Here is a 19,618-nt window from a genome sequence, read left to right as displayed (position 1 = left end):
TCCTAAATGATGTCACCCATGCGCTCTCTAGTACCACCAAGAGGCCACTCTTGTCCAGTGTTTGCTTCTTTTCACTGACTTCTTGTGAAAAGAAGACTAAATATTTAAAGTCCTTAATTCAGCAGAAAAACCTCAGTGACCTAACTATAATAAATTAAAGAGGGAACTCTTTCCTAATATCCCACTTGAATCGTTTTTATCCCAGACATCCCCATTACTTGTGTTCAGATCTAGATTGGGATGTGGGGATTTAGTTTTCAGGCTGCTTTTTTATTTTTTTAATTTATTTTTTATCTGCATGCCTGTTTTCTGTGAGAAAGTTCTTTTTGTGTCATAAACTAGTAGAAAGTAGGACTTAGTGAAATAACGCTTATCTCTTTGTACATTTTTGTTTTTACACAATTTATTCACATTCTTTAGGGAAAACGTTGCGCCCTATTTCTTCTTGAATTTGTGTAAAACATTCTGTCAGTTCCAAATACTGTACAAGCGCTTTCACGTTGTTGTACACATTTATATTACATTGTAAATGTTTTGCTGGTGCCTTGGTTTTTGATTTGTTTGTTCAATATGAATCCATTTGCAACTATATTTATCCCTATCAGTGTTTTTTTATACATTTCAAAAATACAAAAGAACAAAGAATAAGAGCGTGTTGAAACACTGTAGAAGTTTATTTTTAATGAATCACATTTGAAATTTGCTATATTTTTGTAAACCTAAAAATTATAACCAGCAATTCAAGGTTTCTTTCATCTGCAACCACAGTACTTAACATACATTAATTTTGTGCACTCATACTCAAAAAAGGCTGTGAATACCAAATAATTTAAATTTAAATTGTCAAAATAATTGTCATTGTCTGGTAAGAACACACTATTTGACGTTTCATAGATAAGGCTAATAAGAAAATATGTTATTTTGCAAAAGACCAAGTTGATTTCCTGTGAATGATTTATTTTTTTATGTTATATCGATTGTTTTAATTTAATCAGATCTTTATTTTCATAAGTTTATTGAAGATAGGATGTATTATGGTATAGTGTGTCCGTAAACTCTCTCTTGTCCCGCCCATAACTTCTGATCTGCTCAAGATAATTTCATGAAACTTGATTTGCATCATCACTAAACAAAGTGTCATGTACACCCCAGCTTCAAGGTCAAGGTCACAAATTAAAGGTCAACGTTAAAACAAGGTCTTTGCTTGTTCGTGCTGTAACTTCTGATTCACTTAAAACAAATTCACATAGCATCACCACCATATGGAGTTTCACATACATGTTTCATCACCCAAGCATTAAGGTCAAGGTCACAAATCAAGGTCAAATGTATCATTGCTGCCATCTGTAGCAATGTAATACTTTGTTGACAGGTGTATAATGCGTTGTATGTGGTACTCTTGTTGGTTTTATGCATACAGTTTTCATCAATAATCACTAGTTTGTTTAACCTCCTTTCTCTCTTGAGCACATTTATGAGAATGTTAAAATACACACAGCTTTAGTAATCAGATGGATACTTTACTCAGGTAGAAAAGCTATATTTGAGGTTGAAATCCAATCAATTCCAGGTAAGTCACGCCGTTTTTGTTTGCATGTGTGTGAGAGAAGCCATAAGACTGAGAAGTCGTTATTAAAATGTTTGTGGCTAATGAGCGAATTTGCCCCGGAGCCTGTAATTACTCAGCGTTGATGAGTTTGAGCTTATCAGGCAGAATGTACCTAATTATAAGAGCACATATACAAACTTTTGCTTCTGTGTGCCGACACGTTTGCTTTGCTATGCGTTCCCATCAATCTGTGTATATCTGCTGTCAGCCCTGCGAGCGTGACGGGGCCGGGCTCAGCGCCACAGAGAATCACCCTGTCAGATTCTGTGTCTCTGCGTCTTCCCCGGCGGCGTCACTCCTCTCCCTCGCTGCACAGATCAAAGCGCTGACACATGCCCCGATGTCGTCTCTCCCCTTCTTTCCTCCGTCGCTACCTTACTCCATCTTTGAATCTTAACCCTCTGCCACTCACCGTCTCTCTCTGTCTCTACATCCAGCTTTCTTCCTGACTATATCAGTGGGGATTTTGATTCCATTACTGCTGAGGTCAAAGCATTCTATGTAGACAAGGTGAGTGGGAAAAGAGACCTCCACACACACACACACACACAGCTGTACACTCTGTAGCAACATGACTTTTGTCAGGCATAAATTTACAACTCTGAACAAAAGATTTCTGAATTTTCTGCCTGTTTCAATCTAAGAACACTTCGTTGAGCTGTTCCGATTCTTGATCTTGGCAGACAGGCAACCTTAGTATAAGTAACTGAATCTTCTTTGAGGTAGCGTGTCAGGAAATGCATATAAAAAGCTTTATTTTTTTAAACTTACTTAGCAATGCCAATATTCCTAACTGTCACTTGGTGCCACTTAATTGTTTTGTTGCAATTTGTCAATTGTTTAATGCAGTAATTTGTTTTACCGTTGCCTTAAAGCTCAATGTTAAACAAGGCAGGTGATAAAATTTAGTTAGAAAAAAGTGAACGCCCTCTTGGGATGGTAAAAATCCTAAAAATGTAACAGAAACAATACTTGTGTTAATAAAGCATTCCAAAATAAATAAAGGTTTAAAGATTGTGCAGCTGGAAGAAATATACATTTTTGTGAATGACGCAAAGACGTGTAAATATGACAAGAATGAGTTTCTCCTACGCTTTTAAAGCAGAGCTGTCCAATCCTGGTCCTTGTTGTCTCCAACACACCTGGTTTGAATCAATGGATGATTAACAGTCTTTTGTAAAACATGAAGAGGTAACTCAGACATTGAATCAGGTGTGTTGAATTGGGGAAGTGAGTAAAACATGCAGGACAGGGCCCGGAGGACCAGAACTGCACGCCCTTGTTTTAAAGTTGCCTTCTGCATCGCAGGCCCTGTTTAGACGGGACTCCATATTGCGTGTGCAGTTACCAGATTGTGTACAGAAAGCAGTGATTCAGGGATCAAATCAAACTTTTTAATGAAGCTCGTTTAAAAGCAAGTGTCGTTGACCAAAGTGTTGCACATAATACAAATAATGAGGACGATACTAAAGCAGGAGACCATAAAAACACTCAAGAAATAAAAAAATACCAATAAAAATCAACAAAAAGAGGCAGTGAAAAATAAGTATATTAATAAAAAGTCGACTCTCGTGCTGTAGCTACAGCTGGAAAGGTCCGATCACCTCTGTGGGCCAGCCTGGAGCAGGACTGGAACAGTCCTGGTCCTTGAGGGCCACTATCCTGCAGGTTTTACTTGTTTCCATGCTCCAACACACATGCTTCAATGGCTAAATTATCTCTTTGTGCTCTGTTGAAATCTGTTAATCCTCCTTTGAAATGAGGTGTGTTTGAGCAGATCTTTCTCATCCACAGTGTTGAAACTTACTGAACAATCAGGACCCCAAATAAGCAGCTGATACTATTGCCTGAGTGAAATTCTCTTCAGTTTAATGCTTGCTCTGATTGTTTGTAGAGCTAATTGTGCCCATTGTGGCCGCTGTGCAGTAAAATGTGCTGTGTCTATCACAAAATAACATTTAGAGCAGTGTTAGTTCACATTACAATCACCTAATCAAATGCAACACAAATGATACAATCAGAGTGGAGCTGTTTAAATAAATAAATAAAGTACCAAGGAGGTTTTTGGGTTAAAACCTTCCATTTTGACCATGACACAGACTAAGGTAATTAGGTAAAACAGCTCGAATGGTTCTGAACCGTGTCAATGTTAAATTAATAGCATAGTTCAGATGATCGAATGTACTGTATTTTTTACAGAAGCCTCAGCAGACATGCAGTCACATTGATTTGACAGCCCACTTTTACACAATTATACAAATAATGAGTAATTGATAGGCCTGTCGTGATAAACAATAAATCAATTAATCGCATGATAAATGAAAATTATCAACCTCATTTTCATTTATCTGCTTCATCGTTTCTTCGTCTCTTTCTGTTGAAGACACTGGACGACAAAAGGCTCAACTCCGGTTCTTCACTGACCCCTCCCTTTCTCTTTTCTCTTTAAAATTATTTTTATTCGTCCAAAATTGCGGTTTTGGATCGTTAAAAGCAGCTAAGCTGAGAAGCTAAGCTACGAGCTAACAGGCCGACCTCGTGAAAAAACCTCCGTCTTGTCGAAGCTCCAAAGTTCACGGTTGAAACCCGTGCCTTTGTTTAAAAAGTTGTTTTTCTCTGCAAAACCAAGCTGAGAACTTGTTTACTGATTTTTGTATTAAAAGCTTTGTGTGAAAATTGCTAAAGAGCTCAAACCACACCGAGCATCCACCATTTTGAGAACCAAAGAAAGGAAGGAGAGACAGCCCATGTCACGTCAAGGGGCCTCCCTCCCATTTTTCTTAAAGAGACACGCTCGCTCCCTCCCTCACTATCCATCCTTCAGTTCAAACAGTCTTATACTGCCATCTGCTGGTCAAAATGTACTACATCCAAAACAAATTAACCAACGTTTCTTCTTAAATTTGACAATAATTACTAATTATTGCCAAATTTCAAACAATATTATCATTTATCGCAATAATTTCAGAGACAATTAAAAACCCAGCAACATTTGTTATCGTGACGGGCCTAGTAATTGATACAATAAACAAAACAAAACACCTTTTGGGGTCCACTTTTTTAGCCACTCTCAGTCAGAGACGGCCACTTGCGTTTGAATCTCCAGACACAAACATTTATTTCAAGGTTTGAAAATCCTCAAAGGCTGGTCGTGCTACTTTTTAAATGTGTTCAGGTCGGCACAGTCGAGCTTTTTAGTCCAAGGGCATAAAAAAACTAAAAGTTTATTACTCCATTGTTTCCACTTTAAGCTTGATTTAATAAATATTTAATGCTGTGGAAATCTGTGATTAAAGCCCACGTATATTCACACACCTCGGAGCAAAAGAAATGCACAGCGCGTGTGATCTTTATGCAGTGTCATTTTGTTTATTGCAACTTTAATATGCATGCACACATGTTCACATACACACGACAGACTCTGGGATGCAGTCAGCTGTGTCACTGTTTTTCCCTTTCACCCAATCCCCCTCTCCCTGTAGCTATCTCTAATACTCGACCCTTTTCACAAATATCACACAGGTTGTCTGAAAAAAGAGAGAGAAATCCTTTTTCCTTGAGAGGGAACAGCCTGTTATGGTAATGCTTTTGAAGCAGAACAATTGGAAAGTTTGAGGCGTTCCTTCGAGATTTGCCACAAACGGTGAATAATTCTGTATAAATGGAAAAGAGAGAAACAGAAAAGCGTTCACGAGGGAGGGAGACAGAGAGAGGCAGGGATGGAAACATGATGGAAGCAGAGGGTGGATGGATGGGATCAAACCGAGCACAGCGAACACGTTTGGGCGAACTCTCTGCGCCGTATGTGCGTGTCAGTGATACGGGGAAGTCAGCGCGACTCGGGAGCAAAGCGAAACTCTGGAGAGAGAAAGAGATGGAGAGGGAAAAAGCCAGAGCACGGTTGTTTACCTAGATGTTGTAGTTTAAGGCCACTGACTGGAACCTCTACATTATTCAACAACACAACCCACATGAAGCCAGACAGCACTAAAACACTGATTTATACCTCTCTCCATGTCTCCATTCCTTTTTTCTTTCTTTTTTTCTGCTATTCCTTATCTTTCCCAGGGTTTGGTTTGCTATCTGTGTATTTGTATAAATATTGAATTGTTTTGTTTCTCTTGCGTACACTTGCATTTGTTTGTAGGGCTGCAAGCTGATTGAAACAGCTGACCAGGATCTGACAGACTACACCAAGTGTCTGGCAGTCATGCTGGACGAGATACAAAAGAAAAAGTTACAGGTAAACAGCCCGACACTCGTCCTCGGATGTAATTTTTTATAGTTGACATTTGGTTTACATTACATATTTTAAAAGGTATAACTATAAGGTCTGAAAATAGTATTTTTTAGGGATGCAAAATATTGGATTTTTATCCGATATGCCGATATGTTAAAACTTATTTGGCCGATAACCGATACCGATGCTTTTTATTTACTTTCCTTTGTCAGAACATAGCATCTTATTTAGGCTTATTTACAAACATTGTGTAAGAACTGGTGACATATATTCAGTAACAGCCATATGATATGCATAGTACTTTAACTTATATTAAATGAAAAGTGTTAAGTGTTATTTATTATCATTAGTCGCCTGCGATGCTGTTTCACTTGAGGTTTGTTCCAGGTTCCTATAGCTGCAGTGTGGGATCCTCTGCACTCCTGTGCATGAAGGACAGACTTTTTAACTTCAAAGTTTTAGTCTATCCATTGTGCCGTTAGACTAATCATGCTAACGGGGCTAACACGACGTCCAAATGTCTGTGGTAACACTCACCCAAGTGCTATCAGCTACTAGCTTCCCAATGAAGTCAGAAATGACGATTGTAACTTGTTTAAGGCTACATGGGAAAAAATATCTCTGACTGGGGACGATGTAGCGAGGCTCAACGTCGTCCAAAAATCTTTGGAATCCGACATCCTCAATGAGAAAAAAACCTTCCACACCACCGACATTTTGACTTCTTCCTCTCTGCCGTGATCAGATCAGGTGGGTGCACGTGACGTCATCACGTTGTGCTGGCGCTGCAGACATCCTTGTCATACAAAAATAGCGTCTTTTATATCGGTGAGTTATTTTGATGGAATGGCCGATGTTCGATATTTAACTTTTAACGCTAATATCGGTCGATAACGATACAATGCGATAATATTGTGCATCCCTAGTACTCTTACAAGTGAATATACTATGTATTTGTATGTAACTTAGAAACTGAACTAAAACAATATATTGGTAAGATGCAAATTAATGTTTTGACAATACAACCTCAGTTCACAAACTGTTGGTACATTGTGTAAAAATGTAAATACAAATTGAATTCAAGGATTTGCAAATCTCTAAAACCCATATTATATTCACATTTTTAAACAGTAAACACATTTAAACTAAGAAATTGTACAACTTGGTCAAGTCAACTTTATGTATAAAGTTCATTTAAAATCAGCAGATTTTACCAAAGTGCTTAATAATTAAAAAAAAAAACAATGGCAGTAATTGAAAGAAGAAAAAAAACAAAAATTAATTAAAAGCGTCAAAAGAAAAACATAAAAACACAGAAGAATAAAATAGTAAATGAAATCACACGGTGTTAAACGTCAGTGAATACAGGTGTGTGTTTAAAAGAGATCAGGGAGTGAAGTGGTCTGTCTAATGTCGGGGGGGGGCAGATTGTTCCAAAGTTTATGGCCTACGACTGAAAAAGCCCCATCTCCTCTGAGCTTCAACCAAAATCAGCTGGTCAGATGATCTCAGCGCCCAAGAAGGAACATATGGTTGAAATAGGTCAGAGAGGTATGAAGGTCATTTAGGCATTTAAAGGTCAACAGGAGAATTTTAAAATCAATTCTGTTACGTACAGGGATCCAGTGAAGGGAGGACAAAACTGGTGAGATATGATCAAAATTTATGGGGGAAAAAATTTTCTAACAAGTTAAAATATGTTATGAACAGTAGATGATAAGCTATTCAGTCTTCCTGATCTTTTGTTAAATAAATTTTACTCTTCATTTTATTTTTTTTTAGTTGCAGTGTTTTGCAGACTGGTAAACCTCTGCCCGTCTTTACCTCTGAGAGATTCAGCATCCCTAAATTGCTATTTTTATACCCAGTACTTTCGGACCTGTTACCAATTAACCCAGTTCATAGAAAAAAATACTCCTTCAGTTATTTGTACCACTTACTTTTAGCATATTACTCAATGTCAAGACGAGTGAGGTTTGTTGTTGCCATCAAATTCAAAATTCCGTTTTTAAGATTAGTTTAATTCCATATTTTAAACATTTGATTTGTTTACTGTGAGTTTGCTATTGTGCAGGTGTGTATGGCACTAATTCCAGAATATATATTCTGTTTTTCTAATGGATGCTGGTAGCATTGGTGTAATGACAGGGGTGAGTTAGATGGCCACTGCTGCAGATTAGGTGATTATAAAGTCATAAATTCTCGCTGTGACTCAGCCGAGTCAGCCAGCCTTTATAACCTGCATAATGTCACTGGAATGAAAGCGGCATTGACCAGCTAGACTCGACAATGCCAGAAGCCAAAATTTAAATTAAACAGCTTGTACGTTTTATATATATATTTTTTTTTTTCACCATTTCCACCCACTGCAATGAATTACTTTGGGTTAAATAGGCTTTGGGTTATGAGTCATTGGCTTTTGAAAATTTATTTTCAGGATCTTGCAGTCTCATATGTAGCTGCATTTCCAGTCAAGGCCAGTCTTTAAATACAGTATGGCCTGTATGACTCATTTAAAGGGACTGAGGGTTGTAGTGAATACTCACATATGAAGTGACCGGCTAATCTACTAATCAATATAATCTCTTTTTTCATTGGCATTTCTTCAATCAGTTGATTAAAACTTTTAGATATCCACCTCCCAAAAATGTGGTCACATCGGATCAGCATGTGGTCCTTCAGTGTGGCTCAGGACAGATTTATGTTCAGATTGCTAAACAAATGTGAATGAATGCGTTCTGGACCATTTCTGAATGTGGCCTGAGTGGTCAGATCTAAAATTAGAGCTACAAACAGTAACTCCACCGTCAACATACGATCAATGCTGTGTTTCATCAGACATAAAATGCAACATTTGCAGCTCAGACGGTTGTCCTCCGATTGACACAGCACAATATACTGTATGTAGTGACTACAGTGGGTCCAGAAACAATGAGAGAAAAACAATGAACCAAAGAGAAACTCACCCAAACAACATCCTGTAATCCACTTTGATTACTTAATTTCCAACAAAATGCACATTGCTGTTGTGAAGGATATTAATTAACAGTTTAAAATTCTTAGCAGAAAAAAATAAACTGTAGCAAATAAAAAAAGTCCTACAGCTTGGTTCTGGATGGATTGTGTTCAGACTGCCAAATGGCTGTTAATAAAAGGGATAAATGTCTGAAAACATTTTAGTTGAGAATTAAGAGAGACTATGTTGGTTCCTTCCTGGCCGTGGAACACTGGACCAGCTCTTTACCCTCACTAGGGTTGTCAAGGGGAGTTTGCCTATCCAGTCTATGTGTTTTGTGGACTTGGAGAAGGCTTTCGACCATGTTCCTCGAGGTAACTGTGGGGGGTGCTCGGTGAGTGTGGGATTGGGGGCTCGTTGTTACGGACTGTTTTGCCCCTATACAAGCAGTGCAAGAGTTTGGTTCACATTGCCAGTTTTAAGTCGAATCTCTTCAGGGTGGGAGTTGGACTCCACCAGGACTGCCCATCGTTACCGATTCTGTTCATAATTTTTGTAGACAGAAGTTCTCGATGCAGCCAGAGGGCAGAGGGAGTCTAGTTCAGTGGCCTCAGGATTCAAAAACTGCTCTTTGCAGATGAAGTGGTCCTGTTGGCATCATCATGTTGTGATCTTCAGCTCTCACTGGAGCAGTTCGCAGCCGAGTGTGAAGCGGTTGGGATGAGAATCAGCACCTCTAGATCTGAGGCCATGGTCCTCAGTTAGAAAATGGAAGATTGTTCTCTTCGAGTTGAGGGTGAGGTTCTGCATCAAGTGGAGGAGTTCAAGTATCTCGGGGTTTTTTTCTTCACAAGTGAAGGAAGAATGGAGTGAGAGATTCACAGACGGATTGGTGCAGCATCTGCAGTGTTGTGGACTATGTACTAGTCTGTTGTGGTGAAGAGGGAGCTGAGCTGTAAGGCAAAGCTCTCTGTTTACCGGTCAGTCTACGTTCCTACCCTCACCTATAGTCATGAACTCTGGAAAGTGATGGAAAAAATGAGATTGTGGATACAAGCGATTGAAATGAGTTTCCTCTGCAGGGTAGCTGGACTCTCCCTTACAGATAGGATGAGAAGTTCAGTCATACGGGAGAGCCTCAGAATAGAATTGCTACTCCTCCACATCCAGAGGAGGCAGTTGAGGTGGTTTGGGCATCTGGTAAGGACTCTTCCTGGGTACCTCCCTAGGGAGATGCTTCAGGCAAGTCCAACTGGAAGGAGACCCAGGGGAAGACCCAGGACACGCTGGAGAGACTACGTCTTTTGGTTGGCCTAGGAACACCTTGGGGTCCTCCCAGAAGAGCTGGAAGAGGTGGCTGTGGAAAGAGATGTCTGGACCTCCCTGCTCAAGCTGCTGCCCCCGCGACCTGACTTTGGAACTATAGATGGATGGATGGATGGATGGATTAAGAGAGTTCAGACTTCTTTTTAGCACTATTTATTTACAACAGATGTATGAGGTACTGGTCAGCAATATCCTGATTTAAATATGTATATATGTATATATACATATATTTCTTAAGACATTGATCTATTCCATTATTGCGGTGGCTTTTTCAGCATGTAAATTAAATATGAATTGTGTTTTTCACTGTTGTTGGTTTTAATAAAATAACTAGCAGTTGATGTAGCTTTAGGGAAATCTAATGAATTGAGCTCTCCTCCTCTGCAGCCTCTGAATGTTTGGTGCCCTTTAGTAAGACATTCAGTCCTCAGGTGCTAAAGAAGTATGGTGCTCAGAGGTCAGCAATGTCTGATGATGTTTTACTGATTGCAAATCCCCGATGTGATATGTGGGCGCATGGAACACTGTCTCTGCTGGAAAAAAATAATAATAATTCATCCTTGTGTTTACTCAATGTTTCCTGAATAAATATCATTAGAATAAAATTAGCTACATTTACACCTACATATAAAATGCCAACAGAACATTTCTCTTTTAGAATTAAATATTTAACTTTTTCTAGCTTTTATTTTCAGGCAGATTGGAGCCTCAAGTAAAGCCGAGTGTTTAAAACCTAGATATACATGCACAATTACCGGACTTACTTTTTTATTGTGAGTTTAGTTCATGTTTTATGTGATGTGTTTTTGACCTTCCTTCTTTTGCTTTTTCCTCTCTTTGGTTTGATGCATTTATATTTCGTATTAGAATAACCCAAGTGTTGCTCCAATCACTGCCAAGTGTCCCAATCACTCCACTATTCTAAGCTAATGAAAGATGATGAAGAAGACACTTAGGAACATGCAAACATGCGCTTCTTCTTCCGTGTACACATGTTGCCACTTTGTGTTTTCACTGTTTATTACAGGATTTTTTCCCCTTTACCATGAGTCTTTAAGCACCTTAAGAAAGCACTTCAAGTTGGGGAATAGACACCTTGGGGCTGTCTTAGTGAGATTTCTGGACCAAGACGTCGGGGGAGGTTAAGGTCAATTTGTTGCTGTTGCACCTTGCAGCTCACTGTGTGATGCAATTATGACATATGGTCTATGTGACCAGCTGGTCACAGGATTTGGGTTTATAAGCCTAAACAACAATAACTGTGGAGGGGAAGAATAATGATAATGCACAGAAACTGCATTTAGATTAAGAATTTGGTTTACCACTTCCAGGATTACGAAACTTTGGCTTCTTCTTCTTTTGGCTTTTTCTTTTTTGAGGTCTCCACCGTGAGTCATGCTCTTCCATCTCACTCTGTCCTCTGCATCCTCTGTCCTCACTCCAACTACCTCCATGTCCTCTCTAACTGCATCCATATAGCTCCTCTTTGTCTTTTTCCTGGTAGCTGCATTTCTAACATCCTTCTACCAATATACCCACTGTCCCTCCTCTGGACATGTCCAAACCATCTCAGTCTGGCCTCTCTAACTTTATCTCCCAGTTGTTCAACCTGTGCTGTACCTCTGATGAGCTCATTCCTAATTTTATCCATCCTTGTCACTCCTAAGGAGAACCTCAACATCTTCACTTCTGCCACTTCCAGTTCTGTCTTCTGTCTTTTTTCCATGTCTCTGTCTCCAGACCATACAACATAGCTGGTCTCACCACTGTCCTATAAACTTTTCCTTTGATCTTTGCTGACACCCTTTTGTGGCAAATCACCTCTGAAACTTTTCTTCATCCACTCCATCCTGTCTGGACTCTCTTTTTCACCTCATTACAACAGTCCCCATTTTCTCGTGGTCTTGGACTAACAGTTGCATAATTTTCGCCAGCACCCTATTTGTCAACAATACCAGTAGCAGTAATTGTTAACCTGTGCCTCAAATGATTTGGTATGGTTTTGCTTAGATGATCTTGCATATTAGTTTTGACAAAAGTGTTTTACATCAGATGTCCTTTTTGACACAACCACAGACCACCAAGCTACCACAGCTCTCTGTGTGGAGCAGAGAGCTGCCATCTAGGGTGCCTGGGGGAGCAGATGGTGGGGGTTAAGGGCATTGCTCAAGGACCCAGAGTGGAGCAAATGAGGGTGGAGGCAGGTGTTTGTTCTTTACCTTTCCCACCCCCATTTTCATGTTGTCAGTTTGGGAATTTAACCTGCAACCTTACCGTCACAGGCTCTCTAACCTCTGCATCACCACCTCCCTTCCCTTCTCTTAAAAATAGCTTACTAATGCATTTCTTATGTTTAAGGGTTTTGGATAAAGTGGATAAAGACTCTTTAGTTGTTGGCAGAGTTCTCCTCCTTTCTGCTTTACAAGTGACTCATACTTGTGCCAGAACGTTGGCTCCCATTAGCTCTAAAATAGAACTAGATCAAATAAAAGCTGAACATTTCTGATTTTGAATGCTTTCATTCATTTTATTATTCTCTCTCAGCTCACCACAAGTTTCCATTCATGTTTCCTGCTTAAAATAATGTAAAATCCCCAAGAATTGTGTCACAGGATTACAATGAATGTATCTTTTCTCACTCGCTCTAGAGCAAGATGGATGCATTTTCTTCTCTATCCTGTCTGTCTTTTGATTTTTTTTGCTCTCTGTCCAGTGTATCGGAGCTTCTATTTACACATATTTTGAATTGAAAATTACTGGCATGGATCTGGTCAGCTGGACTTTCAGCGCAATTGATAAAAACAAAATTTCAACCAAGCGACAGTGTCCTGGAGAACCCTCATGCCCCGCTGAGACGCATGCGGCAGGTTATGTCATGGATTAGTCGATGTGCCTTTCTGTGTTGTCTCAGAAAGATGCTGAAGATTTATATCATTGGATTTATGATAGCAGGGTTTCTGCTTTTTGGCACCATTGGACACCTATGTTATCAAATATTAAAGATGGCGGCAGCAGTTCTGGCCATAGCAAAGCTGCTGACCTTATCTGAAGGTTCAGTTCCTGCTTAAAGCAGACGCAGCTGATTACGAGCTCAACTGTAAGATGGAAGCAGTTTATGACAATCGTAGGACACTTGTGATTTCTGGGACTCGCCAGTTTGTTGGGGACGGCCTTGGAGAGAGCTAATAAGCACGGACCAGTAGAATGCCCACAAATCTGGCCATTTTGGATCATTGAGAGAACCAGTAGAACTCAAGGCTGACGAGAAACAACAGTCCGTCTGACAAAATTAATAACTGTTGCTTATCTGAATCTGACTCCCCCAGTTCGGCCTTGAACCAGGCCAACTTATCACATTTCTCCTGGGATATGTGTACACTAAGAAAAATCTGCTCTATCCCCCGCACAACCCCTCTCCCCCCCCGAGAACTTCTGTGAACACTTATTAGAGCTGCACTAGCTGACACCAACATCCTATTAGGACTATGGTGCTATCTGGAAGTGCTTCATGGACAAGTTTCACAGTCTTGTCGTCAAATTCATATGTAATATGTCTTTAAATGTGCTTGCTGGTAGAGTTTTTTGATGTCTTAAATCATGTCCTGACAGGGACATGGTGTGAAGAGTTATGTTTTGTAATACCACTATCATGGTCTTTCCCCTTTTTCATCTAAAGGATAAGGGGCCATGCTCTTAGGAGCAGCAGCAATGTGCACTCCGCCCATCTTTCGGACGACTGTATGAACATAATCTCACTGTACTTCGGTGCAATGATAATAAAGCTTATTCTGACTCTGATATACTCTCCTTTCCTGAAAATTGTGCTGGTGTTTGCGTATCGTGTGTTTATATGCTGAAGTGTGTGCACCTACACTGGTTGTTCTCTGTTTGTCTTACAGTTCAGTTCAGGTTGTGTCAGTGTTGCAGAAATCAAAGAAAGCTCCACTGTTTCTTTTTTTGCTGTTTAATGATCCGTTCCTAATGTTTAAATAGCAAATGTGAGTTTTTGTGTTTTTGTCTCCGGTTGCTCTAGCTAATCGAGAGGGGTGGGCGGGGTTTACCCTCTTAGCCATGAAATTCCTCTTCTTCTTGATTTTAGTTTTTGAGTAAACAAACATGAAATAAGAAGAAAATATAAAAAGTATAGTGTTTTATATGTATTTTTTTGCCTAACAACTGTGTTGATTTGAAGTAAAGTGGAATATGACTGTGTTTTATTGATAACCGCCATCACTGTTCCTGCTTTTATGATTTTTGTTCTTTATTTGAAACGCGTTCTCTTTCTTTCTTGCCTCGTTCAACGCTTTAACCTTGCACTATTTAACCCATTTGAATATTGTTTAGCAGAAAGCCGCTATACCTTTTTGTTTTAGATTCTGAGGTTAACAGAGTTAATTCTGTTTCTTGGGTTTGATAGCCTTGAGTAAACTAAAATCATAGCCCTATTTTATGTGAAGTTCAAAAAGGAAATACGACGTGTTTACAGAAATGCTTGCTCTCTGATTAGGTTAATCCAGTGAGTTTTACAATATTTTGCAGTCTATCAAATCACAGAGAAGCATTTGACAGCAAGATTAGCATTTCCACTACATCACAACCTCTCCATCTCTGTCACTTTGTCTCCCTCACAGAGGGGAGTTTGTTTACCAAGAGTTGTTTACAGTTTAAGCGATGTTTCATCGTGCGGGGGTGTCAGCCAGATGTTGAAATAACCTCAGTCCCAGCACTTGGTTTTGTTTTAACCCCATCTCCAGAGGCAGAAAGTTAGTTGTGGCACATTTAGTTGGCGTTTTTCTTTTTTTGCTTCCCTGTATGACTTTCAGCACAGGTTTGATCTGAACTCTTTAAAGTGACGAATGATGTTGCACTGAGATATTAACTCTGTGTCCTCAAGTGAGTGGAAAATGAGAATGCATTTCTTTTCTGACAAAGTGACAAACACCATAGAAGTTGTAGTAATATGAAATGGGTTGATGTACTGTATGTGTAGTCATAAAAACAACTATGTTATAACATATTATTATACCTTTGCTGAGAAGAGAAGCGGAGTTATGTGACAAACGAGTAAATATGTCCTTGGGAAACAGATGACTTTTCATTAGATGATCCCATTTTCCCTTTATAAAAGGTAATGCACACAAATAAGTGGCTTTTTAAACACTTTAAAAGTAAATTAAAAAAAACAACACACAAATACTTTTTTTTTTAATAAAACACAAATTGGCAGCATGGTGGCTCCGTTGGTAAACATGCATGTTAGACTGATTGGTAACTCTAAATTGTCCCTAGGTGAGAGAGAGAGAGTGAGTGAATGGTTGTTTGTTTCTTTTGTCTCCATGTGTCCCTGTGATGGACTGGAGACATGTCCATAAAGTCCCCTGCCTCTCACACAGTGATAGGTGGACATGGGCACCAGTGACCTCATGATTCAAAAAGGAAGAAGCGGGTAAAAGATGATGGATGGATGATAACGCACACACTACCTCAGGTTGAAAAAAATAAAATGGAGCTAATAGTAGCGCTGCAAGTAAGTCCATTTTTATAAACTTGCAAGAGAAAATAAACAGAAAAAATGGAATCAAGAACAGACTAAATAAATTGCAACACTCCACAGAAACGTTCCAAACACGGACATTTAATGACTTTGTCTGCCTGCCCTAAACCTTCCAAAGCGTAAAACACAGCGCAACACTTTAATCTTCAGTTAGCTTGAAGTTCTCTCATACGCTAGTCTCTCTGTCAGTCTCTAAAATCTTTTATAACCTGTTTGACGTTGAAACAGACTCTCATATATGCCTTGGTAGTTTTAAAAGTAGCAAACAAATTAACTGAAGTATACGCTCTGCACAAGTTAACTGCTGTAAGCAGGACATACTAATGTATACGTGGTGTGGAGGACACCAGTTATTTCAGTCGAGATGTTAAAGAAATTTAATCAGAAGTAGATATGGGGGGAAAAATGGTCTCAACTAAAGGTATAAACATCAACACATTACTGTAGTCAAATTTTTGAATCATGATGAGTTCATGGCAGCCCTTGCTATGAGTTCCTTCTTAGTTGCAACTGATTACAGTCTGTCTTACTGAACCCTCTGGCAACATCAGTACCAAATCATATTTTCTGTTTAAAAACATTGTGTCATCTTGCCAAGATCTAACAAGGTCTCTAATGCTTAGAGAAAATAATTAAATGTTGTGGATGCCTACAAGTTTGGCAAAGAGTAGAAAAAGATCAAGAGCTGACTGTCTGAAGTAAGAAGATGTTTCGAAGAACCTTTTTCATCACAGTCTGGATGTAACTTTTTTTTTTGGTGTCAAAGTGCATACGTCTACGAGGAGAGTTCAGATTTATTATGAATGAAAGACACGCTTGTGAAAAGCTTCTACTTTTCAAAAGTACTGAAACAAAACAGCAGCCAATGAAAGACCTGGTCGTTTGGGATAGTGTGCGTCGGAGAAGAATCGAAAAAAAGGAATTGTTTAAGAGGGAATGTGTTCGATGCAAACCTGAAAAGTTTTTAGATACATGTCAAATCAGCTGCTTATTATCTATTATAACCTATTAATAGGTTTATTGATCATGATGCTGTTGTTTGTGACTATACGTTGGAAAAAAAAGACGCAGTATTCGTTGGATTGGTTTGTTCTTACTGACTGTAAATACAAACTTGTTTTTGGCTGTAGCTCAAGAAATACTGCTGAACATTTTAAAAAGGTAACAAAGGGAAGAATAAAAAACCACTGAAGTTTGGGTGATTGATGGAACTTGGTTCAGTTTCTGTTTTTGTGTGAGTGGCAGTCATCGGCCTGTGACAGCTCTCTTGCCCTGTAGACTTTGTCAGGTTTTAATGCTGTCAGCACTGGTGCTGACTGATTGGGGATTTAGTCCAAGGATAGAAGTGCTGAGAAGTATAAATATTGTAACCACGCTCAAATTAACCCTATTTTAGCTTTGAAGTTGTAGAAAATAATATCATTTTGAAGATTTCCACCCCTCTTAGCTTGCTTATGTAACAATTGCAGCTATACCCAGATACAAGGACCGAAGAGAACAGATACCAAGACTCAAATATGTTTAGTGTTTATTTACTAAGGTGGAAAAATCGATTGTGCCAGGGAGCAAGCTGGAACCCTAAAGAGCAAGGAGATGGTTTCTGGTCTGTCAGCAGGGGGTGATAATGTTGTTGCTGCTCTTTCTTACGATAGAGGTAGGTCAGTTGTGGACAGAGCTGATCGAGTGGTCCCAGGGTGAAGAAGGTGCGTGTCAGAACAAAGGTTTTAGGCAGGAGGCAAGCAAGTGGTAGGAAGGTGTGGAGGCAGCTGAGGAGGTACAGGAGAGCTTGAGGTCCACAGAGAATCCATGGGGCAGGAGGACATCTGGGATTATACTCTGAAAGCACGGAGAAATATACAGTTTGTTACTGTTTAGTTTAACTCACAAGGAAAAGGCTAGAACAGAACTACCAGGACATCCTTGTACTTTGTAAAAGAGATTGATGATCTCAATGGTTTTCTTCTTGGTAAAACAAAGGCATTTTTTTTAAATAAATGACAGGTAATGCTCCAGCACACGCTGAATGTCCTCTGCAGCCTTTTATGCTCCTCTTGCTCATCAAGCCGGTGATCCTCAGGTGCTGCTGATCGGTGCTCAGATGTGGCTGCAGGGAGCTGGCACGGCAGAACTCCCACAGTTTATATTTAATGTGTTCACCTGTGATATTAAAAGAACAAATATTACTAACTCTACCTTTGATTAAATGCATTAATTCTGCAAGTAGCAGTCACAGATTGACTCTAGCTCATCAGTTGACAATGCCTTTGCATACTATACTCAATTGGACTTCCATCAGCAATCCCTTGAATAAATCTATCACTTTATTTTGTTTGGAAACGCATACGACTATCACTTGGCTAAATGGTAATCACACATCAGGTAACAACATCCTGCCAGAAGAATCGGATCACTGAATGGTATTCTATGTTTTGTGTCTACAGGTGGATACTATTGTGACACTTGGAGGTCTGGCGGGCAGATTTGACCAGACCATGGCTTCTGTTGAGACCCTTTTCCACGCTTCGTCCATGACACAACTGGCTGTAGTGATAATTCAGGGAACAAGCTTTGCATATCTGCTGAGACCCGTGAGTGAATTGTTCTTAAACACTAAACCCAAAGTTTCTCTTTGGAACTAAACAAACTTTCAACCTACTTGTGCTGGAAATGCTCCTACCCGTCTGGCTAGCCATTTAGCCTTCATTCTTCTTCTCCTTTTTTGTTTGCTTGTTTTTTTCTTTATTGATCAAAAAAAAAAAAAATGCAATGTTTCACGTAAATAGTGAAATGCAAACTAAAAACTCAAAGTTGTGGAACAGGATAAGATATGGACTTACACTTATTAAAAAGCAAAACTTATCAAAATGCTAGTTTCCAAAAAATTCGCATTTCATAAAAATAAACATGGTCTTACAGCGGGTTTGTCTTCCTTGCATATAAACACTACACACGTAGGCAGAATGTATTTTGTTCACACCGAGCCGACATTGTGCTTTAACAACTCCCTAATCATCTGTCTTCCAGTCATTCTTCTCATTTTCTGTTCGTGTTCACAAATGGTTTTTCTTGCTTTGCTTCCACCTTGATTGGAGTGTTGAATGCTTCTTTTTTTTTTTGCGTTTAATAATCATGCAGAGAACACAAACACGCTCTCACTCACATACACACTTCTCTGCTCTTATATTGTCCCAATTTGATGTTGTGAATATGAGAGCAGGAGACGCTCTTGATGCTCCCAAGTTGTTGTTTTTCTCCCAGTACCGACCTCTTTCTCAAGCTTTTCCTCTGATTGAGTTTACAAGTAGACTGAGCATCTCCTCCATACCCCACAACCTTTTCACTCGGTTGTTTTCCTTGCAGGAGAGGTCTTTGAGACAAAATACAGCCACACCTTCTGTTGATACCTTGAAACACTATAAGCAAACTTCTCTCTCTTAAAAAGTCTCTGGATACTTGTCGTTATTCCAAATACCTGTTGTCATCCGCTGTTTCATACCTCAACGCTTCCAATAAATCTTTCTTCAGCAAGGAATTAAGCTCGTTTGTCAACCCAGCGACTGAAGAGCACACGTTTGTACACGAAGGTGAACGCAACCTTCGAAAAGCCCAGTTTTATCTCTTCAAGCCACATCTGTAACTGAGATGTTTACTGCTTTTGCCCTCTGGCCTCACAGCTTGTATTCTTTCCATTTAAAGTTCATGTTCTATGCACATACTAAAAACGCACTCAACAAAATGTGATTATGTGAAAACATGTCTTGTTTTATATATTGACCTAATGGGTGTACAGTAGTCCCTCTTTTATCGCGGGGGATCTGTAACCTGAAGCCCCACTATACATGAAAACCCACAATGTAGGAATAGTAGTACAAGTAGTAAGTAGTAGTTCAAGTTTATATATATATATATATATATATATATATATATATATAT

At 39.3% G+C, this 19,618-nt stretch overlaps 1 protein-coding gene across 1 annotated transcript in view; it reads left to right on the top strand.

The window, feature by feature from the left end:
- tpk1 (thiamin pyrophosphokinase 1) overlaps window positions 1-19,618 on the top strand; it is a 106,751-nt gene that overhangs the window by 44,723 nt on the left and 42,410 nt on the right. The window contains exons 4-6 of the mRNA XM_037694318.1: window positions 2,047-2,119; window positions 5,757-5,852; window positions 18,127-18,273. Of these exons, the coding sequence (XP_037550246.1) occupies window positions 2,047-2,119; window positions 5,757-5,852; window positions 18,127-18,273 (316 nt within the window). The remainder of the gene's footprint in view (window positions 1-2,046; window positions 2,120-5,756; window positions 5,853-18,126; window positions 18,274-19,618) is intronic.

Source organism: Nematolebias whitei, chromosome 20 (assembly GCF_014905685.2).
Source record: "Nematolebias whitei isolate Nwh7 chromosome 20, NemWhi1, whole genome shotgun sequence".
Classification (NCBI taxonomy): Eukaryota; Metazoa; Chordata; class Actinopteri; order Cyprinodontiformes; family Rivulidae; genus Nematolebias; species Nematolebias whitei.
This window is presented reverse-complemented; position numbering and strand designations above follow the sequence as displayed.